Here is a 24,924-nt window from a genome sequence, read left to right on the forward strand (position 1 = left end):
CCCACTGTTCTTGATGGCAGCGAAACTTAGGACCAGCAGTTCACACAGACATATATTTTATTTGTATCCTAGAATGAAGGAAAGGAAAATTTTGCAAGATGATTCACGGAGGTTAATCTATCCACTTACAGCCGAGCAGGCTGCTCCCTTAATCTCTGTAATATTATAACAACATCATGACTGGTTTAGTCGAAGACCTTGGCAAATCAGTGAGTTTCTTTAATCTCACTAAAGCATAATGATCTCTCTAAGCCCATAAATAATGATCCTGATCCTAATTTTGACTTTACTCAGTAGATAGAAGCCTTTTCTCTCATTTAAAAATCAATTGAGTGGGGTGAGAAGAGAAGTGAGTTTTGGGATTTGAATTTGTGTTTGGCTTAATACTTTCGATGCACCTTAAATGGAATAAGCAGTGTCCCGTTTTCAAGCCGCGTGCCACATCCATCTTTGTAATTGTTTTATTCTGCCCGGAAATGCCACTTGGGGCCCAGTTTCTTTCCCCGAGTCTTCATGTTGTCATTTGCTCTTAGAATGTACAGAGTTTGCCCCACCTGAAAGGAATATTTGCCATTTTAGAACGCTAGCCCTTTCTTCTCAGTTTTTTAAAAGTCTTTATTGAATTTGTTATGATCCTGTTTCTGTTTTATGTTTTGGGTTTTTGGCCAGGAGGCAGCTGGGGCCTTGGCTCCCCAACCAGAAATCAAACCTGCACCCCCTGCCTGGGGAGGCGGAGTCTTGGCCACTGCACCGCCAGAGAAGTTCCTGTTTTCACTTGGGATGTGACACTAACTCCCCCCTATGTTTTGTATTTAACTTACTGTGTGTCTGTTATGCACGAAAACAGGAAAGCAGGAAGATCGACTAATATACACATAAATGTAGACTGTGGGGAGTTTTGCCATCATGCTGCTCGCTGACAGGGGGCCTAACACAGGTATTCGGCTCCGACGAGCAGGGCTGTGCACAGTAAGCCACGAATATTAAACCAAACGAAAACATGCCATTCTGCATGTGCCCACTGACCTAACCCCCCCGTGCAGGAGGACCCCCTACTGTGTTTAAAACTATTTATCTATCCTACTAGATCAGAAGCTCCCCGCCAGGAAGGGGTGGATGTCACAGTACCTTCATTTTCCCTGCAGCATCGAACACACTATCTTCCTTGCATATAGTAGATGTTTAGTAAATTTAATGGTAATATATACCACTCTGTCTTTATGCAATGAATATTACTCAGCCATAAAAAAGGATGAAATGCCATTTGCAGCTACATGGATGGACATAGAGATGATCATACTAAATGAAATATATGAGAAAAAGAGAGACAAATATCATATGATATCACTTATATGTAGAATCTACAACAGTGATATACATGTGCTTATTTACAAACTAGGAGTAAACTCACAGACATAGAAAACAAGCTTAGAGTTATCAAATGTGAAAGGGGCAGTGGAGGGATAAATCAGTGGTTTGGGATTGGCAGATACACACTAATATATATAAAATAGGTAAAGAACAAGGTCTGACTGTATAGCACAGGGAACTATATTCAGTATTCTGTAATGACCTGTAAAGGAAAAGAATCTGAAAAACTGTGTGTGTGTGTATTCTGAACACTTTCTGTACACCTAAAACTAACATTATAAATCAACTATCCTTCAATGAAAAGTAAGTAAAAAACTAAGATTAAAAACAATAACAGTAAAGTCACATGATGGTTCAAAAGTGTCTTTCCTCACAGGTCAGTTCTATTGCAAAATCTCATGTCTTGTTTTACTGTTTCTGGAACTAGAATATCAGAATTAAGTAATTAAGCACAGAAATCAGGAAAAGAGAGTGAAGCAATCTGTTTTCCGTGGGTGGACCTTGTTACCCATCTTATTTGCCTCTGCTTGCTAAGGATCTGAAGGTTGCAGCCCTTTACCTGAGAAGTATATATGCTGTTCTTTTCTGTATGAAACCGTTGCATCCTTTTTTTTTCCAAAGATGCTGCAAAAAAACAAGTCATTTCAGATTTTAATGGTTTAGATTCTTTTCCTTCAAAATGAGCACTGTTTGGCTTTTGTATTCTAGCAGGATTTTTCTTTCACCCTTTTTTTTCACATCTAAGTTAGGCTGTAGCCCTGTTGTATTGTAGCATCCTTGCTTCATTGTAATGATCAGTCACAGGACATCAGTGGAAAAGGAAATACTGAAGAAGTGATGAGGTTCTCTTGTTAGTCTGGTTTTACAAGCATTATGTGCAGCAAAGAATTTATAAGTGCTGTCCTTCGGTTACCTCCTTTGATCAACATAATGCAGAAAACTAGGAAATCCAATAATAAGAGAAGACATTTGGCGGTCACTCACCAATTTAGTGATGTACAAAACGTTGAGCTGAAATACAGATGCCTGGAGGCGGCCTTGAGCCCAGCAGACTTCCAGGAAACCTGCAAATCACTCCTCCTTTCCTACAGGCTGTCTTCTCTCCTGCAGTTTCGTTTTCCCACTCTGAGCTCAAACAACATCCGTGGCATGTTCTTAAGCCAAAATAGAAAGCGGGGGTTTTATGGCAGGGTGATTCTTAAACATCAGCTGTTTAAGCTTGAGTCGAACTTTAGTGGAATGGGTGATTCCTAGAAAAAGTGTTCACTTCTTCTTTTTAAAAATCACTTTTGACTCACAGCTGGATATCCTTTGGAAGAGGTTGGATGTTCCCTCAAGTCGTGTGCTTCAAGTGGGCTTTTTGACAGTCCTACAGAAACATGAAATGGAGTGTGAGGTTATACTCTGAGAGCAAGTCTTGCTTAGCTCATGGGCTCATGCTATCACACATCTGAGCCAGCAGTCCTGGTTTGTGTCACTTCCCCACACAAAGAACCATCCAAAGTTGGTACACATGTAAGCAATTTACTTAAAGGATTTAAAGAGCCAGTAGCAATACAGAAGTATGAAAAAGACTGTTGACTATGATAACGATGATACCAAAGGAGAAATGTGGATGAGGGATGAATTAGGAGGTTGGGAATTGACCTTTACAAAGTGTCTATATGAAATAGATAATCAGGGGCTTCCCTGGTGGTTCAGCGGCCAAGAATCATCCTGCCAAGGCAGGCCTCACTGGTTTGATCCCTGGTCTGAGAAGACCCCACATGCTGGGGAGCAGGTAAGCCCTGCACCGCAACTATTGAGCCTGTACTCTACAGCTGGGGAAATCAGCCCCTGAACCCGGGTGCCTAGGGCCTGTGCTCCGGGCAAGAGAAGCCCCTGCGTGAGAGGCCCGCACACCACAGTGAAGAGCAGCCCCCGCTTGCCACAACTAGGAGAAAGCCCAGGCAGCAACAAAGACCCAACACAGCCGGAGGAAGTAAGTAAAACTGTAGAGTAGATCACCAACGAGGACCTGTTGTATGTAGCCCAGGAAACGCTACCCAGTCTTCTGCAGTAAACTACATGGGAAAGCAATCTGAAGAAGAGTAGATACATGTTCACGGATAACTGAATCACTTTGCTATACACCTGAAACTGACACATCATTGTAATTAACTATCCCCCTCCGTCCCGGCTATGCTCCAAAATAAAATAAAACTTAAATTTAAAAAGAGGATAAAAAGATGGTAACGATAACCCTATATGCAAAACAGAAAAAGAGACTCAGATGTATAGAACAGACTTGTGGACTCTGGGAGAAGGCGAGGGTGGGATGTTTCAAGAGAACAGCATCGAAACATGTATATTATCTAGGGTGAAACAGATCACCAGCCCAGGTTGGGTGCATGAGACAAGTGCTCGGGCCTGGTGCACTGGGAAGACCCAGAAGGATCGGGTAGAGAGGGAGGTGGGAGAGGGGGACCGGGATGGGGAATACATGTAAATCCACGGCTAATTCATTTCAATGTATGACAAAAACCACTGCAATGATGTAAAGTAATTAGCCTCCAACTAATAAAAATAAATGGAAAAATAAATTAATTAATTAATTAAAAAAAAAAGGATAAAGATACTTTCAACAGAATTCAAATGGATTATCACACAATTGTCCAGTTGAATGGCTAAAGTTACGAGAAGCTGCCTACAGATACCCTGAAGAAAACAAAACCAAAAGCCTCTGGCAGTACCTTTGTTTGTAGAACTTTGTCACAATTTCTAAATAAATATAGTTTTGCTTCTTTATAAAGTCACTAGGCTTGTAGTGCAATAAAAAAATAGCAAAACTTTAAATTAACACACCAAGTTTCAAGCATTTCAGGAAAGCATTGATTAGATCTGCCAGTGGAGTGAGTGCATTTGGCGAATGACCTAATTAGCGTGGAGTGTGGAGTTCTTTCTCACTGCTCTCTGCTTCCTGCTAATTGCAGAGCTGCTGGCCTTCTCCTCCTGACAAGGAGGGAAAACAAGGACCGGGTGAATGGAGGAAACAGTGGCGTACAGTTTTCATCCGTTTGAACCTGCTGCCAGGCTTCATTGTGTGATTGAGGCAGTGAGACCAGTGGCCTTCCAGCCTCTTGGGCGGGTGTTTCCAGTGGGTCCCATTTTATCGAGGATTTTAGCAGTTACCATAAAGCATTATTAGCTGGAGCTGAACTAATCTCCCTATGCTGCCCCTCACCAGATGTAGGTATGGAGGTTTCTGTTCCCAGGCTTGATGATTCGTCATTAAGGAGAGCAAATTGAAACCAAATTGGAGTTGCTTTATTCCTTCATAAATGCATCATTATTCTCTAGGGGAAGCTTCGTATTTCATTCTGTTTCTTTGTGATTGTGATGTAGTATACGCTGTCACGTAAAGCTCAAGAGTGCAATGTTTTTCTCAGGAATCTCGGTGTTTTGGGGGGGAATTACTTGAGATGTTTTACCTGTACATGTTCATTTTAATTAGTGAAAGTAAGTTCATATGAAAAACTGAACTTAGTGAATTTTTTTTTAAGATTTTCTTGGTGTGGCCCATTTTTAAAGTCTTTATTGAATTTGTTATAATATTGCTTTTGTTTTATGTTTTGGTTATTTTTGGCCTCAAGGCGTGAGGGATCTTAACTCCCTGTAACTCGGAATTGAGCCTACACCCAATGCATTGGAAGATGAAGTCTTAACCACTGAACCACAAGGAAAGCCCCTAAAACATTGATTATTTTATAACTTTGTTTCCCAGGAGTCTTCAGGAGAGATGTTTTGTACCAAGGAGCCACTCTCCTTGCTGGCATGAAGGCTCTTTGGAAAGACACTCTTGTCAAAGTTCACCCGTCACCTCCCTGATTCAGAGGAGGCTCAGGGAGTCTCCTGCCCTCACAGGGATTTCTTCTGTTTGGACTGGAGTTTAGCCCTGGAGCTCCGCATCACGATTTTGTGCTGTCCTGTGGGATGTGTGGGGTGGACGAAATGGAGGAAGCCACGCTGTTACAGCGGCCAGGAGTCGTGAAATCCCTGGGGCCTCACCAGGTGGCAGTGTTGCTGAGTCTGAATCATGGTTGCTTGGCATCTATATTGTTCTGTAGAGGCAACGTGTATTAAGACACTTTTATTAGTTGATCTCCACTTAAGTCCCATGGAGTAACTTAGCATCTTTTTAAACATGGTTTCAATTAATTCCGACAAATGTTTATTAATCTCAGGCTGTGTCCCAGAAGCAAAGATATACAAAGAAATAACACCTGTAAAATGGTTTTTTTTTTTTTCTTCCTTCCATTTACTCTGAGCAAAAAACCAGGTCCCTGTTTTAGCAAAGGACAGCACTTCAGTCATGTTCTAGAACCCCCTCAACACTTCCAGTTTCTCAGGAACATTATCCTAAAAATTATCTGTCTTTCTGCCTAAAGCTTTGACTTCTTGACTTCTGCTTGAGCTTTCTTATCAGCATTCAAAAGTACTGAGAACAGTATCTGTCTCATAGCAGAGCAGCAAATAAATGCATGTTTACTATTTTGAATGAATACTCAGTCATACTGTAACCCCGGCCAGGGAATAGATACACACATGTGTGTGCAGACAGCTGGGCCACATTCCCAGAGATACTTATTTCATTTTTCCAGAGGTGAAAAAACGAGCATTGGTTGTTTTTTTACACTCCCAAGTAAGTGCGTCTAGCATCTAGCTCAGGTTGGAAACCATAGACCATAGCATCTCCCATCTTACAAGCAACAAACATAAACAGCTCCTTAGCTTCACATACCCCTCAGGCTAAACCTGGCTCCTAATTCTCCTTCCCAGCAACACAATAGCAGACAAGACTGTAAACACTCCCTACTTGTCCATCTCACTCTTACTCTTCAACTACTCAAGCATCCTTCGGTCCCATCCCTGGCCTGTAGCTGAGCGTGGTAAAAATACATGATCTACTACTGTACATACAATAAGCTACAAAGACCTACCGTACAGCACAGTGAACTATATTCAATGTTGTAACAACCTATAATGAGAAAGAATCTGAAGCTGTCCGCCTGAAACTAACACGATACCGTAAATCAGCCATGGTTAAAAAAGACAAGTTCACATTCCTAAAACACTGGGCGTCTCAAGCGCCCATCTTGCCCTCACAGTGGCATTGGACACCAGTGGTCTCTGTCTCTTTGGCCTTGAGACATCTTCTTCCCTTTGCACTTATTTCTTTCCATCGGGTTCTCCTCCAGCCTCCTTTGTGATCTCATTTCCTTATCTCACTAACACTCCAGTGGTGAAGTTTTAGCTCCAAACCTGTGCTCTTTGTTTCTGCTTACACCAGGCACTTTTGTCTTTTTCCATTTCTGTACATTGTACCTTCCTGCTGTTGACCTCCTAGATTTTATTTCCAGTCTTGTTCCCCTTTCTGAGCACCAGCCTAATATAACCAGCTACTACTTGACGTTTTTCCTTAGATGTCTCACAGGCATTTCTGGCTCCCCATGTCTCAAACTGATATTTTAATTTCCCCTCTCCCCTGTTGGTTCCTCCTCCAGGCTCCCAATTTCTGTAAATCACATCTCCACCTACCTATTGGCTTATGCTGAAGAAACAGTAGTAATCTTTGTCTGTTATGTTTCCTTTATTCCCAACCCAGTCCATCCATCACTGGGTCCTGTTAATTCTGCCTCCAACATGTAAGTCAAACCATCCATTTCATCCTTTCTGTTTCACGGCCAGTTGCTGTTTGTCCAGATTACTGTAATAGCCCCTAGGTCATCTCCCTGATCCCACTCCTATCGCCCACCTCCCCTACAACCAGTCCCATCTTCAGAACAAGCCAGTGAGAGTGGTATTATAAAAATGCAGGTCATCTCATGCCACTGCTTTCTTAAAACCTTTAGTAACAGTCAATCATCAGAGTCTGTGGTACATGCTCTCATTTTCTTTCAAGGAAGGCAAACCAATTTGTTATTATAGATTCATTTTTGTGGTTATTCATTTTATGTTCATCTCCCAACTCAACTATAAGCTGAGTAAGGATGCAAACTGGAACTATTTTTTCCCCACTAGTCTATACTCTGTACCTGGCAAAATGCCTGACATAGAATTTCATTATTGAATGAGAAAGCAGCCTGTGGATGAATGAGGAAGATGGGCCAAAGCGTGAGGTGGAAAAGGTGACTTATCAAACCTCATGTAGCCCATTGTGCTGAGAACTCAATCACCCCCTGGATAAGTGTGCTGGCTGAATGAGCTGGGTTGAATTTTTTTATGGAATTGTTATATTTCATGTGCTAGCCTCAACGTCTAAGGGATTTTGAAGAATTGTGACCTCCCTCTGGTGGGCTTCAGGGGCTTCTAGAAATAGGTTGCAAAGTAATATTATAAAATGATTCACTGTACAGTATATTTGGAAAGGGCTGTGCTGATTTGGCTTCAAATCCTGCTCTACCAATTAAGCAACTTGTGATTTGCGGGGTCAGTCTTGTCACCTGGCTTACACTTTGGTTTCTCTATGTAAGTACATAAACAGGTGTGAGGACAGTGGTATTGATACCTGTATTATTATCATTTCATCAGGTGCCAACATGTCACCACCCAGGGCAGTTGTTGGCCCATGATAGATAAAGTCTATATCTTATTTTATCATATGCTCCTCCTAACACTACTTCTAGACTTATTTTGCTCTTCTTCCTCTTTTTCCCTCATTTTACTCATCTCATTGGGTGGTAATCCTCATATTACTCACATAGTTTGAATTTTGTGGGAAGAGAGGAATTAGTAGTACTGACAGAGCAGGCTTCCTTGTGGATTTGAAACACAAACTTCCCAGCTTTTCAAGAGCGTTGGATGGTACACTGATGAGTAACAAGTTCATTTTTGGTTAACATGCTGGGAGGGAGAAAAAGAAGATAAGATTCAGGGGGAGAAAATTAAAAAGTTAATTACAAGAAACAACTTGGTAATTGAATTCCTATCCACTCTTCAGTTGTTTCGGAGAAGAGGGCCACAGTTCGCGGTGAGTAGGTTTGCCTTAGCAGTGCTCCTCAAAACTTCTTCATGAGACAAGCGAGGGGATGCAGAGCGGGGAAGGGGAGCAGGATGCGTGTGGGCTGGGCTTTGAGCGCCCTGCACACGTTCTTGATCGTTTCTAGTCTGAAATATTTTTGGCAGCTGAAATTACTCTCAGGTGAAGCCCAGACTAACACAGCTATATTTCATGGGCATGGAGGAACCCCCCTTTCCGTTTAATACGTTTACTGGCTACTTCTTTCACCTCACTATACACACACACACACACACAGGCTCACGAAGAACAATATAGGCAGCTTTGGGGACTTACCTGGTGCTCAGATGGTAAAGAATCTGCCTGCAATACAGGAGACCCGGTTTGACCCCTGGGTTGGGATGATGCCCTGGAGAAGGAAACGGCGACCCACTCCAGTGTTCTTGCCTGGAGAGTTCCATGGACAGAGGAGCCTGGTGAGCCACAGTCCATGGGGTTGCAAAGAGTCAGACATGACTTTTTCCCTTTCATAGGCAACTTTCATGCTCTTTTCAGATTGTACTTAAGCTTTAAAAAATAGCAAATGAGTTTCTTATTTTTAAAAGACATTTGAATATTTATCTATTTATCATAAGTTCCTTAATAGTCAAACTTGTTTATTTAGGATGTTATCTTTGAGAGAGACACGTCCTATAATGAATTAACATGGGCTTGGAAATCAACTGGAAGTAGACTCAAGTCTCCCTGAAGTCACTCATCACCTTCAGTCATTCATTCAACATGTGTTTATTGAATGACTGCTTGAATGCCAGAAACTGTTAAGTTTGCCGGTGCTAACTTCATGCAGGTTCTAGCACTGCTTTTAATACCATCAAGTTTTTTGAGGGTTAGAAAATTACCTTTTGAGATAAACTTTTCTACATTTTTCAGCATTTTGTGTTCCTAAGTCTTGCAACAAAGTCATTGAAGAAAGAAATGATTAAATAATGTTACCTCATTCACCGAATTAATCTAAATCAGCTTGCTGATTGCATAGCCAATCTCCAGAGCAACCTCTAGAAAATAAGCACATTGCTGTTTTATGTTTAATATTGTGGTCTCTTTCCTGACATGTTAAGGGCCATAGATTGAGGTCTGTGGTTCAACCAGGGTCATGAGTGTAACTCTGACCACGAACACTCATTCCATCAGTGACACAGAGCTGCTTGCGTGTGCTCACCTGGGACTTTGTGTTTTCACAGGGTATGGTTTTGTAGATTTCGACAGCCCAGCAGCCGCACAGAAAGCAGTAGCGTCTCTCAAGGCAAATGGCGTGCAGGCACAGATGGCCAAGGTAAGAACAGTGTTTCAGTTCTGCTTTATTATTTTTTTCTTTTGTGATCGTATGTTTTTCCATTCCTATGAGATGAAATTGGAGTCTGTGACCATTTGAATTATGTTTGTTAGGGGGGAATAAGAAACCTCGTCATAAACTTGGCTTGGAAGAATCTGGCTGGTTTATTTCATCGACTATTTGTGTGTATTTATTAATGTTCTCTTTTATTATGATTACCTTATTGGCAATTCAAGGGCACTTGTGAAATGCTCTGTTTTACCCCAGATAGGAGAGGTGTGTGTGTGCGCATGTATAATCTGGGGTTCTCACCTATGAACAGTTTTGGAAGAGTACAGTTCTCAGTAAGATGTCTTTGATAAACTATGTGTTGAAAAATTGCTCATTGTAATGCTGCAGAGAGAGGATCCCTGAATGAGGGAATGGTCTGATCTGTGCAGGGAAATGAGTTTAACCCAAGTGTGTATTGTCTGTATTAGTAGGATTTCACTTTGGCCTTTATAAATAGAGTTTTCCTAGGTAACAGTTTCCTATATATTAATAATTTTCAGTACACTGTTACTGTTTTGTAAAACAAGTAGTATGGACCTTTCTTTCTACCTGAAATTATAATGCATTTTTATATTCAAGAAAATAAATAAAATCATTTATAATAATTTCTTATCCTGATATTGCAGTGGTAATCACAAGAATCTACACGTATCAAATGACTTAGAACTACACACACATATTCAGTCAGTGGCAACTTCCTGGTGTTGATATTATGCTAAAATTAACATATAACCTTTGGGGGAACTGAGTGGAGGCCTCAGGGGATCTCTCTATACTATCTTCCTGTAAATCTATGATTATTTCCAAATAGAAATGCTTTAAATATCAGTTATAACATAGGAATGCTCGGTACATATTTGTTTTTAAAATAATGGTCATTTTGGAGTTACTCATATGTCACTTTAGTTTTCTGATTCCTATCAGTGAATGTGTAGATCTTTGGCTTCTCAAAAGTTAGGTGGAAAGTCAATAGGTCTTGAAATACTGAGCTAGTGCATTTATGTCATATTTATTTATATATTAATACTTACTCTCAACTTTTCCCACAGAGAGCTGAGTTTACACTAAGTTGTCAGTTTTTTGGTCATTAGAATTTTATTATCATTGCTAAAATTCTTTGATGACATTTTCCAGTTTCAACACCTGATAACTAGAGGTGGGCTATCTGGTTTTCTTCATCTTCTCCTGAGCTGACACCTCCCGTATCTGTTAACCTCTCACTGCGGGTCACTGCCCATAGTGATTACTTTGCTGGACTTGTTGCCCTTAATGGCACATTAATTGTTTTTCAAGGTGGGATAAATTAGAATTTGAAACCTTTCAGCTGTGTAATGCATTTCTCATCATGACTGTGACTGGAAGTTTTGAATTTGGTCATGAACTAAGATTGATGAAGTTAATCTTTGTAATTAATAAGGGAATTACATACATGTCTTGGTTTAAAGGTTGCCTGACGAAAGAATCAAGTTTCTTGGCAAGTTGAGTAGTAGCTTCTTATACCCAGCAAACATGTGATATAAAATATAGTTATTAGGTATATGCAAAAGAGAAATTGAATTTCGACTGAAAGGCAGAACCTATTGACAAGAAAATGATGAAACAGATGCTTAAGTAAAACCCTTGTTATTGGCGTATCTTTGATCTGTTCTCTGGATACACTGCCAAAGTTTGCAAATTGCTAGATTGTGGAAGTTTAGAAATAACGATCACAGTCTATATAATCTCCACTGTTCAAATGTCTCTCAGAGAGTTATTTGTTGGATAAAAACCACTTGTGTCTTGCACAAGAGGAAAAGAAAGTTGTCTTTGATTTTATAACCACTGAGAATTCACTGTGAATATTTTCCTTTTGTTTCTGAGCATTTTGGTATACAAGGACTCTCTCTCTCTTTTATATACACACACCAATCACTGACATCTCATCTAGACAGGAAACTATCAAAGCGAAAATATTTTAAAGAGCTTCTGAAAGTGATTAATTATACTCAGCATCTTGACCCTTGCCCGTGCCCCCTGTACACAGTAAGGAGATTCCAACGGGGGTGCTTAGAGGCACTTATTTCATTTCTGGAGTTGCTTGAAGACCTCTGCCGTATCAATTATGCTGTTCTTATTCTCTTTTTCCTCACTGATTTTGAATCTAAAGCCTAGAGCTATAGGGCCACATCTGCCTACTGGAAAACTTTCAGCAGTAAATGACTCTGTAATCGAACTACCCAGAAGCAAATAAATAGCCTCCCTTTGACAATGAAATGGAACAAGCTTGACCACCTGTATTAGCAGATTTCTCACTGAGCTATTGGATTTCAGGGCCTTTTTTTTCTTTGTCCTGGTGATAACTGTTATTTATTATCATATAAACCTGCAGTCTGCAGGGTGTGGAAAACTTGCACTATATTTTTTGCCATTCAAGTACCTACTGAATTGCTGCCTGCATCCTTATTCTTATCAATATCCTACTATGCAGCTTGTGGACTCAGAATTTAATGACTCCAGGATTTTCAAGCAAAAATGCCACAAATAACCTAGGTTCCCAATAGCAACCTGGAGCAAACATGAAACATTCCAAGTGAATCACTTTATATAGCTAACTCCAGTGTGTGCATATGAAAAATTCAGCTGATTTGTCAACAAACAGGAATTAAACAGTAAATTCTCCAGTAAGTGGTAATTGATTAATAATGTATAACCATTAACACAGACTATCATTTTCTGTGTACTTGCTGTTCTGCCAAAAAAGGTTTTTAGGGATCAAAGGATATGTTTCTTTTAGGAGAACACATTTAAAATATTTTATTAACACACAGCAGTTAAGAGCATAGGTTTGGAGGGAGATAGACTTGACTTTGAATCCTGGCTCCTGTACCACCTGGCTGTGTGACCTTGGCTAATTATTTAAATATTTCTGAAATTCTCCAATAATAATACTTTGGTTATAAGACTGCTGTGAAAATTCACTAAAAAGATAACAAAGAATTTAGCATTGCACTTAGATTACATTAAAATTCAATGAATGTCAATTATTCAATAAATATTGTTATGCTTTAAATTTGTTACTGAACTTTCCATAAATCATGATGCATGCTTCAAGTGTTGCTTTATTTAAAAAGTTTTCTGAGAAATACAATCAATAGGATCAATCAACAAATGTTTTAATTGCTTGCTAAGTGGCAGGCACTGTGCTAGGCATTGGGAAATCAAGATTTAATAAAACCTCTTTCTTATTTTGAATTTTCATCATGTACTTTATCTCTTGGAATAGCTACAGCTCTGGGTTAAAACTATTGACTGTTGCCTTTCTTGCCAATTTTAGGGTATTTAGGAGAAAGTCATTAATATGTCTCAACCATAAAAGGAAAAGAGCTGAGGAAAAGAAAAAAAAACAAACAACTACAGTTTTCCTTGTAGGTGTTTGTTTAATTCATTAACAAGAAAGTTGTAGAAAGGCAATGAATGTTTTAAATGCCATCAAGGTTAAAGCTGCTATGCTATTCTTCATATGTGGTGTTCATCAATACATTTGCCTTTTCTAAAATGCTGCTTATTGTACCCACATTTAAGCCAGGAATATGAAAAGGGCAAAAGGTTGAAGGATCGTAAAACTGATTCTGAAATTTTAAAACCTTTTCCAGACTCCTAGCTCAGGAGTGTTTACACTAGCGAGTGTTTACACTAGCTCGTTGTGTTTACATCTCAATGGCCAAAACTGAGTCATATGGTTTCTCCTTTAGCTGCAAGAGATTCTAGAATGATGAATATTTTAGTTTGTTGACCTGTAGAGGAGAAAAGCAAGAATTGTTTATCTCTCTGGCTATTTGAGCAGCAAGGGAGCCCACCTCAAAGCCTCACCCTGTAATCACATGCAGGGACAACATCATATCCAACAGGCCCAGACTCAGCTGCTTAAATACAAATTATCAGGACTTCCCTGGGGGTCCAGTGACTAAGACTCTGTGCTTCTGATGGAGGGAGTCTGGGTGTGATCCCTGGTCAGGGAACTAGATCCCCCATGCCACAACTAAAGAGCCTGCACACCACAACAAAGATTGAAGATCCCATGTGCCACAACTAAGACTCACCACAGCCTAAAATAAATAATAATAATAACGAAGTTATCTGTGTCCCCACAGTATAGAATGACAGAAAAACAGGAAACATGGGTCTGAGGGAAACTACCACTTGGGAACAGAGAGTTTGGAAAACAGAAATCACTGATAGCTAATACATGTAGAATTCAGCTGGGCAGGAGTAGAATTCTTGTGTTGTCAGTGTGGAAGTTTCCTTGGTTAACCAATCACATCATGCATGCCTGCCATCCAAGATTTCTCTTGCCCACTATTTCCCAGGGCTTCATGGAGGCATCTCTGGAGGACTGCTCAGCTTTAGAAACTGAGTTTTTCTGGATGTAAATTTTGAAGCTCCAGCCACCAGCCAAGTTTTGGTCATCTTCAGCTTAGAGGGTGTCTTTCTTATTTCCCACATGTTAATTACAATCATGAGGAAACAGAACACAGCTCTTTCCACCACAAGGAAGAAGCCACCCCCTCCTCAGAGCCTTTAAATAAAGTTCTATCAGGTCTACGACTATGACCGCTGTACCAGTCACCAAAGGTGGTTCGCCCCACGGTGGGATATCTAGAATAAATCAGAGTTAAGGCATTACCAAAGAGACCAAGTGTCCAAGAGGATGTCAGATCATCAGGAATAATATAAAAAGTATTGTGTCAGCCATTAGGATAATATAAAAAAACCGTTTCAACCATTGTGGAGAACCAGGTTAGTACCAGAGGAAAGGAATTCTTTTTTATAAATCAATGAACTTAGTCTTGGTTTGGGGGGGGAATAATTTATTTTGAGATCAGAAGTAAAAATTTAAAAAGTCAATGCATAAAGGAAGATAAATCCTGTAACTTCAAATGTGTATATGGATACAATTATTATTATTGTTTTTGGCCTCACTGAATAGCATGCAGGATCTTAGTTCACCAACCAGGGATAGAACTCAGGTCCCCATCAGCGGGAGCTCAGAATCTTAACCACTGAACTGCCAGGGAAGTCCCCATATAATTAATTTTAAAAACTCATCACCTCTGTGGAGTCCTAACAGTTATATTCCAAGAGGAGAAATTTAATGAATGAATGAGGGACCTATTACACACAATATTCTATATTTTTTTAAAAGTTCAACCACTAGCCCCATGAGGTTGTCTACCAAAGCTACTCTTCTGAATGCAGAGACACATAAGCAGGAATCCTCATCCAGACTCTTGTGGTCTGTAGCAGTATTAATATTGCTTTTAATCTGCTTATATTGCCTTGCTTTTACCATGTCTAGGAATACGAGAGTCAGCAGGCTATTTGGTGTTCAGGGATCACTACATTGGTGGGGCCTACTAGTAACCCACCAACAAAAGAAGTTTCTCAAAGGAGCTCATGTCAGAAGGAGATGATAGGGAAAATGTTGCTTTCTGTGACTAGATGGAAAAGTCAATCAATACATTTTATTTATTCCTGCCTGTTACATTATTTTTGATGCAAATGTGAGTAGAATTATTTTCCTTATTTCTTTTTCAGATATGTTGCTGTTAGTGTATAGAAAAGCAACTGATTACTGTATATTGATTTAGGATCCTGAAACTTTACTGAAGTCATTTATTAGTTCAAACAGCTTTTTAATGGAGTCTTGGGATTTCTGTATATAAGATCATATAATCTGTAAACAAAGACAGCTTTACTTTTTCCATACAATTTGAATGCCTTTTCTTTTCCTGCCTAATTGCTCTGGCTAGGACTTTCAGCACTATGTTGAAGAAGATGAGTGGTGAGCATGCCTGCCTGTGTCTTATTCCTGATCTTAAAGGAAAAACTTTGAACTTTGCATTAAATATGATGTTAGCAGTGGGCTCATCATGTCTGACATTTATAATGTTGAAATGTTTCTTCTATACTCTGTTTAGAGTTTGTCATGAAAAGGTGTTGTATTTTTGTCATTATTGCTATAAACTTCTCTTAGAACTACTTTTTTTTTGGCATCCAGTGAGTTTTGGCATGTTGTGTTTCTATTTTTGTCTTTTTCAACACTTTTTTTTTAATTCTACTTTTGATTTCTTCTTTGACAAGTTGGTTTTTCAGGAGTATGTCGTTTAATTTCCACGTTTGTTATTTTCTTTGTTTTCCTTCTGTTATTGACTTCTAGCTTCATAACACTTTAGTTGAAAAATATACTTGTTATAATTTCAGTTTTCTTAAATTTTCTTATATTTATGTATTTGACCTATCCTAAAGAATGTTTCTTCTGTGCTCAAGAAGAATGTATATTCTGCTACTGTGAGATGGAATGGTCTATCTTTGTCTCTAAGGTTCATTTGGACTAAGGTATAGTTTAGGTCCAATGTTTCCTTATTGATTTTCTGTCTGGATGATCTATTTGTTGTTGAAAGTGGAATAATGAAGTACCTTACTATTATTTTGTTGTATCTGTTTCTTAATTCAGAAATTAGGATACATTTAATATAATGTTGGTGCTTTGATATTTTTGATTGCTATATATTCTTGATGAAAGACCCCACTTTGTCATTATATAATGACCCTCTTTGTCTCTTGTTACTATTTTTTATTTAAAGTTTACTTTGTTTGGCATAAGTATAGGTATTCCTGTTCTCTTTTGATTTCCACTTGTATCAAATGTATTTTTATGGCCCTTTACTTTGAGAAAATGTGTGTCCTTAAAATTGAAGTGAATCTCTTGTTAGGTAGGTCTTTTAATCCATCCAGTCAGTCTATGTCTTTTGATTAGAGAATTTTATTTCATTTACATTTATAGTAACTATTGGTAGGTAAGGATGTCCTGTCATCTTATTAATTTTTCTAGCTATTTTATAGTGCCCTTGTTCCTTTTTTCTAGCTGCCTTTCTTCATGAATTATTACCTGCAGTGATGTGTTTTGATTCCCTTCTCTTTACCTTTTATGTATCTAATATAGGTTTTGCTTTGTGGTTACCATGAAGCTTACATAAAGTATCTTATGTATTTTAACCTGATTATAATGTAATTTTCAATTACACACAAAAATTATTTTCTCCCTTTTATGTTTTTGATGTCACAATTTACCTCTTTTTATATGGTGTAGTCATTAACAAATTACTATATAGTAGGTTTTTAATATCTTCTTTAACTTTGATACTAGAGTTAAATGGTTAACACAGCACTATTTTATAGAACTAGAGGATTCTAAGTTTGACTACATGCTTACATTTACCAGTGCATTGTATATTTTCAAATGTTTTTGTGTTACTAATTAGCAGCCTTTCATTTCCGCTTGATGAACCCCTATGACAAGTCTAGTAGTGATGAACTCCCTAAGCTTTATTTTGTGAGGAAATCTTTATTTTTCCTTTATTTCCAAAGAACAACTTTGCCAGATAGAGTAATTTTGATTGGCAGTTTTTTTTTCCCCTGCAGTGTTGATTATTGAAATAATTTTCAACTCTGATAAATGGTTGTGATCTTTAACTTTTACCCAGGGATATTTCTTTAATTCATTTCCCAACCAGTTATCTGGGAGGATGTAATTACTGAGTCTGCCAAAAATGGTTCAAGGTAATCATTCTACCTATGGACTGGAGGTGATGGTTGTGATTGGATAGGATGGACATCTTTATTTCTTAAGAACACATGCACCAAGGAATTGAAAATGAAGATCAATAGCACTTACATTTTAAAAGCTTTAAGGGAGTTTAACATACAACTGAATATACATATATACATGCACATATATAATCTAGAAAATGTCTATTTTTTAAAGTTGTTTAATTATCATTTTTCTATGCAATTACTCAACAAATATAAAAATGTTTGACAGCTTCACAGTCAATTTAGCTTTTGCTTGAAAATGGAGCTTAAAGTTAATAATAAAATTAAATGATAGGTTTCTGCCATCTCTGATTTTCTCTGCATCCTCTATTGATTACAATATGATTTATATTAATTCAACATTTATGGAAGCTATTCACAAATACATTACACAGGGGAGGTAGAAATTGGAGTGCTATGAATGAGCCAGCCTCATACAGAGATGTTCTTCCTTCCTTCCCACCTCCAGGACACACATTTTATCCACTACTTGAATTAATCAAACTCAGGGTCTCCTGGCCAAACCATATTTGAACATTCTCCATTTCTAAGAAGCATTCCAAACAAAAAGGCAATGTCCAACTTCAGGAAAGTGGTGAAATTCAAAGCAAGTACAGACTTCCTTTCCCTATCTTTCTCTATTGAAGTTATTATTATTATTCTTAGCATCCCTGGAAAAGTGACTTAAGCAATTTTATGCCTTTCAATAAAAGGAATAAACTTTTAGGTGAAGTGATACTGAGGGCTCATTTTTTTTATTCTGATGAGTAATTTTTACTCTTCCCCCCCCCCATACTGATGAAAGATTTTAGGCTTTTAGGATCCATTTGGTAATATCTCTATATCAAACATAAACTATCTTCCCTGTTATTTTTGTTTAATATAATTAAAGAGAACTGCTTAATAAGCCCAGTGCCACATGAAGTTTACATATATTTTCTAATTCAAGGGTGAATTGCAGGAGAAGTGAAAGACCTTCTGAAATCATTATTGTACAAAAATATAATTCATATTCCATGCAAATAATGGCATATTGTAGGGGTACACATTCATATTCACATATTCACATTTATATTCATATGGATCTGGATTTAGAAGAAACTGGTTATTTGTGTAAGAAATTACACCAAATTTTAAATATACAATATCAAACAAAGTAAGAGTATTCCTGTTGGAGAATACTTTACTGTTGAATAAAATGCACAAAAGTATGTATTCTAAACTCCAAGAAAATAAAAATAATGATAGTAATGTATAAGTCATTCAAAATATCTATCCAGCCCTAGTTTTGTAATCCCTGAAGTAGATACTCCACATTTCCCTATGAAATATACAAGCTACAGGAAAAAATAATCAATGAATAGCTTCAAAAAACCAAGATTAACAGAAAATGAATTCCCAGAAATGTACAAGAATGCAAGTCTCTACTTATACTTTGGAGCAGAATTGAGATTCTTAACACACCACTACCTTATTAATTAATTTACACAACTAAGTCTAGTTTTCCTTGGTTGCCTCCTTGCTTAGCTTTTGGAAGAAAACATATTCAAACATACAAACAAGCCCACATTATACATAGCATGTTGTCAAATACCAACACTGCTATAGTGATTGTCCCTGCTAACCATCATATTCAACTTTTTTCATTCTTTTAATGTTTTCAATAAAGAGTGTCTAGAAGCTAAATTTGAGAATATATATTTTTAAAAAAGATTCTCCAGTCATACTGAAGGTTAACCATATTTGTGATCAACTTCTCTAGAAGATACAAAATGTGCTGTGAAAGGAACAAAAAATCTATGAAAATAGAACAAGTTTGAGTCCAAATTCAATAGAAAAAAATCCAGAAATGTTAAGGAAAAAAATGAACAGAGTAAACTAAAGAAATATTGCAAATAAAAATAGTGTGTTAACAACACTGGATTCAATATTGGTGGTAGTAGGGACAAAACTGACACTGTAGAAAATAAAATATATGTCTTGAAGATCTGACTTAAAGAAGTTCTCTCAATACACAGAAAAACAAAATTGTCATTTATTTTCAAAAAGTGAGAATATGATGTGAAGAACCAACTCATTAGAAAAGACCCTGATGCTAGGAGAGATTGAAGGCAGGAGGATAAGGGGACGACGGAGGACGAGATGCTTGGTTGGCATCACCGACTTGAAAGACATGAATCTGAGCAAGCTCCAGGAGTTGGTGATGAACAGGGAAGCCTGGTGTGCTGCAGTCTATGGGGTTGCAAAGAGTTGGACATGACTGAACTGAACTATGATGCACATGGAGGCTAGAGAGTAGAAACCAGCGTAATTATCAGCACATCTTCCAGATAGAGAACTACGCTGAAACAGAAGCAATAACCCAATATGTCAACTGAAGCCATCTTTCTGGAACTGATACATCGTTTGTGGAGATTGAAAGAATTGACCAAATTCTAAGCAAAATGGAAAGACAGATAGCTACAGATATTTGGGGACTATTTAAAATATGTACAAACACCCATGCAGGGGGGGAAAAAGTGGTTAACTAAGAAGGAAACAAAATTCAGCTCTTTTCATTTATTTACTATGGATTTAAAAATCAGAAGACAATGGATTGATGATTACTGATTTTTGGAGGTAAGATCACAAAATTGTATATTCACCCTACTGAATGAAGCCACAGAAACACTATCTAGTTGAAGTGCAAAGCTGCTTCCTCAATATACATAGTTATTACCTCGTGTAGTAAATATCTATAAATTCAAATTTAATAAAAGACATAAGCAGACAAATCACAGATGAAATGTACATGGCCAATAACCTTAAAAGTACGAATAAATATTACCAGTAATAAAAGAAATATAAACAAAAACAAGATATTATTTTATGATCAAATTTGCAGTGATTAAAACAAAGAAAAGGGACTTATTTCCCTGGTGGTCCTGTGGTTGAGTCTGCCTGCCAATGCCCATGCATTCAGTCCTTGTCTTTGAAGATCCCACGTGCCAAGACGCAGCTAAATCATGCACCACGACTACCGAGGCCATGCTCTAGAGCCTGCCCTTTGCAACAACAGAAACCACTGCAGTGAGAAGCCTGCACAACGCAACTAGAGTGTAGTCCCTGCTTGCAGTAGCTGGAGAAATCCTGTGTGTAGCAATGAAGACCCAGGGCAGCCACTAGCCTAATTAATTAATTAATTTTAAAAGTACCATATTTTGGCAAAGTTAATAGTTGTTGAATGCAAATTGGCCTGACTTTTCCAGAAATTAATCAAGCTCTACGTATTCATTTCTTTCTAGAAATGTAGCTTTAAAAAAAATCCAACATGCAGACCAAGACCTATTATAGCAGTAATTCTAAGTATGAAAAATTTGAATATCAAAAAGGCAAGAATAATCTTGGTAGACATAGTTTTGTAGAATAGTGGTTTGATAGGTTAGAGCAAACTTATAATCCATCTACTATTGATAAAATGGTATTTTTGAAGTATAGTTACTCTTATGAGAAACACACCCAGTTCTGAAGTGAAAAGGAAAAGTAAAACTTAGTCATTCAGTTGTGTCCGACTCTTTGTGACCCTATGGACTGTAGCCCACCAGGCTCCTCTGTCCATGGGGTTCTCCAGGTAAGAATACTTTAGTGGATTGCCACTTCCTTCTCCAGGGGATCTTCCTGACCCAAGGATGGATTGAATATTTTTGAGGCATATTAATCTTGACAAACACTGAGTTCTAAAGGAATCCCTAAATGCTGTCTGGGAGCTTTTTGGTGATTTATTCTATTCCATACTGCTCTAAGTTCCCAAAATGTTAATAGTTTCACTAGCATAATTACACTAGTATACCACTAGCTTTCCTTTTTTACTCATTTCCCTCCAGTTGAACTTTCTGGCCCTTTCTAATATGTATTTGACAAAAGAACTACAGATAGAGAGTATTATTGCATCTTAGATGGAGGAAATGGTCCATGGATTAATGTCTGTACTGTGCCGTCTTGGCAATTGAGGCTCACCTCAGCCTTCGCTGGGACACAGGAAACCAGCTAATGGCTGATAATGTCCAGGAAATTAGTAACTCGTGCATATGGTAAACGCTCTGTTCCCAGCCAAATGATTTGTTTAACTGGTGGCGGAGTTCTCATAGGGATTGTTAGCAGAGTGGAATAGTAGGGCTTTATTACCCGGACTATGTGTTAATCCTTGTTTTTCCTTGCCTGAGGAACTTTACCATCATACACAACACAACAGAAAAGTGTATAACCAAACGGTCAGAGTGTTCAAGGCACCAACGTGCTGTAGTCAGAAAGGAACTTTTATTTTTAAAATTTTAATGCTACTATTCTTACATAACATGGTTCTCTTAATTAGCTTAAAATTCTCTAAGATGAATTGTGAATATTTCTTAGTTGTGAGAAAAATATGAAATCAGATGTCACTTTGCTTAAAGTTCTGTTACTATCTGTTCATTTTGTCAGTAATGGTGCTGATTATTTATAATCTGTTGTTTTCACCCGTTGATTTCCTACAGAGCATCAGGCCGGCCTCATGATCTGTATTTTTGTGTACATATTGTCTCATTTATCCTCCTCACCGCCTCTTCTCTTCCTGCCCTATTTTGTAGTCAGCATTCACTTTTCTCTCAAGCCATGGTTCATGGGCTAGCTCTTCAGGAGATCTTAATGACACTCGAGTCTTTTTATTTGTTCACATAGAACCGTGTTCAGCCTCATAGACACTATATTCACAATTTATAATTTAAATCTTACATAGGAGATAATTGGATACAGTCCTTCTGCCACTCAGACTATAAAATTCATAGGGGAAAAGACCATAATGGTTCCCGCCTCCACCATTGCACAGGTTTTGTCCATCAGATAGCATGGAATAGTAAACATTTGTTGAATGAAAGAACTCTATGTGGAGTTACCATTGTACAGGTATTATCAGTGAAGAAATTAAATCTCAAAAATGTAACCTAACGAAAGTCATACAACCATTACCACATTCGTTTTTTTTTGATTCAGTAAGATAATAAAAGCACTGCAAAATATAGTATTTCCTTTTATATCAAAACTGAACTTTATTAACTATTTACCACTTCTCTGTGTAGTCTTTTAGACTGATTCTCAGCCAGAGACAAGTTTTTGCCCACAGGGACCACTTGGTGATGTCTGGATGTCTGAAGACGTTGCAGGTTGTCACAGCTCAGGGCAAGGGTCTTGCCAGGATCTGCTGGCATTCTTGGTACAGGATGGGGCTCCTCCCCTCTGGGTTGACTGCTTTAGCTACTTGCCTTCTTCCTTCCTTCATCAATTAACTCAATATATTTCTATAGACTGCTTTGTATGTGGAGAACCAATGGTGAATAAAACACAGTTTCAGGTGAAAGGAAACTTATAATCTATAAGGAGGTGCAGATAAGTGAACAGGTAATTGTCACATGTAGTAAACAGTTATCTACAGATGCATCCAGTGGCATATAGTGGAACACAGTGTATTTCATCTGGGATGCTCTCCTGAAGAAAGTAGCATCTAGGCTAATATCTGAAAGATGATTTAGAGCAATGGTTCTCAACTGCAATTTCTAGAAATATTTTTGGGAGTCACACTTGTGGTAAGGGGTTGATATAGTATCTAAAGAGTAGATATGGGCCAGGGAAGCTGCTAAACATCCTTTATGAAACATTACCTTAACTCTCCCCTCACACACACAACGAGGAATTGTTTGGTCTAAAATACCAATAAGGTTGAGGTTGAGAAACCCTCTTTTAGAATGATAACAACAGATCATTGTGATATCATCACTGCATTTTTAAAACCCAACTTAATTTTGTTGTCTTCAATTAATATTTTTCTAAGTTGCAATTGACAATAAAATAATATCTATCTGTCAATTTATCTATCCATCATCTATCTGTGACTTTTCATCTTATAAGTGATGGGAAACTATGTGATTACTTAATGGAAAGGTATTAAAATGTTAATACCTTTAATGATATGTCATACTTAATAATTTGTCATAGTTCTTTCTATCACAGTCCTATCTTAAGTGTCTGTGGCATTTCCTTTTTTGGTCTAGTTCTGTGAAGCCAGAGTCCATGTTTGAGTTAGTTTTCATTTTTCCCTCATGGTGGGCTTTTAGATTTGTAATTGGACAGCCCCATACAAGTTAAATCTCTTGGAGAGGATAAACAATTAAGTCTGCTGAAAAGTAGAAATCAATGGATAAAATATATTTACTATACTCTAGTACATATAAATGAACCCACATGATAAATTTTTGATCACTTAAAGTTCTTTCAATTAAGGCTCTGAAGTCATACATGATTAAGCTCCTTTTGGATAATTTGCTCTGAATGTTAGAATATTTTTTCAGAAAATGCCTCCATTTATTTTTTAAGAACCACCTTTGTAGTTGCAGATCATTCATTTTCCTTCAGGGCTAGACAACTAGAAGAGTTGAAATTTGATTAGCATTTGGCTACCAGCATGTCCTTTTAAAAAGGAGAGAAAATGATGATTAATTAAAATTCAGATTGTTTCAGATATACTTTCACATATTGTCAATGCTCACATACTCTCCAAAAGTAAAGCAAAAATAAATCTTATAACTTTATTTCCATTTTACCTTCATGTCAATATTTTATTTTGAGACATTTCCCCCTCTGTGCAGTCACTACAACTTTCTCATAGCTGGTTTTTATAATTTGCATTGAAGATGATGATTCTATTTCTTCTCTAAATATTTTAGTGTAATATTTACATTCTGCTTATATATTTGTAAGACTTCCCTGGTGGCTCAGACGGTAAAGCATCTGCCTACAATGCAGGAGACCCTGTTTCCATCCCTGGGTCAGGAAGATCTCCTGGAGAAGAAATGGCACCCCACTCCAGTACTCTTGCCTGGAAAATCCCATGCACGGAGGAGCCTGGTAGGCTACAGTCCATGGGGTCGTGAAGAGTAGGACACGACTGAGCACCTTCACTTTCTTTCCTTATATATTTGCAAACTGTTTATCTTCATTTGCTTTTTCTTCTTTAAAATGCAGTCTGAAAAGCGCATTGTGGATTAAGCGGGACAGCTGCGTGTGTGTGCGCGCACGCACGTGTGAGCGAGCACGCATGCTCAGTCATGTCTGACTCTCTGTAACCCCCATGGACTGTAGCCCGCTAGGTTCCTCTAACCATGGGATCTCCAGGCAAGAATACTGCAGTGGGTTGCCATTTCTTTCTCCAGGGGATCTTACTGACATAGGATCTGAACCCGCGTCTCTTGAGTTTGCTGCCTTAACAGCTGAGTCCTTTACCCCGCGCCACCTAGGAAGCCCTTGTGTGTGTGTGTGTGAGTTGCTCAGTGGTGTCCTACTCTCTGTGACCGCATGGACTGTAGCCCGCCAAGCTCCTCTGTCCGTGGGATTTTCCAGGCAAGGATACTGGAGTGGGTTGCCATTTCTTTCTCCAGAGAATTTTCCTGACCTGGGGTTGGACCTGGGTCTCCTGTATCACAGACAGATTCTTTACTGCCTGAGCCACCCGGGACCCGGGAAGCCCATACAG

The 24,924-nt window shown here is 38.2% G+C and overlaps 1 protein-coding gene across 14 annotated transcripts in view; it reads left to right on the top strand.

The window, feature by feature from the left end:
- Positions 1 to 24,924, top strand: part of RBMS3 (RNA binding motif single stranded interacting protein 3) — a 1,589,121-nt gene that overhangs the window by 1,132,295 nt on the left and 431,902 nt on the right. For all 14 annotated transcript variants that reach the window (XM_070455283.1, XM_070455285.1, XM_070455287.1 and 11 more), the window contains one exon: positions 9,610 to 9,701. In XM_070455283.1, the coding sequence (XP_070311384.1) occupies positions 9,610 to 9,701 (92 nt within the window). The remainder of the gene's footprint in view (positions 1 to 9,609; positions 9,702 to 24,924) is intronic.

Source organism: Odocoileus virginianus, chromosome 26, assembly GCF_023699985.2.
Source record: "Odocoileus virginianus isolate 20LAN1187 ecotype Illinois chromosome 26, Ovbor_1.2, whole genome shotgun sequence".
Lineage (NCBI taxonomy): Eukaryota > Metazoa > Chordata > Mammalia > Artiodactyla > Cervidae > Odocoileus > Odocoileus virginianus.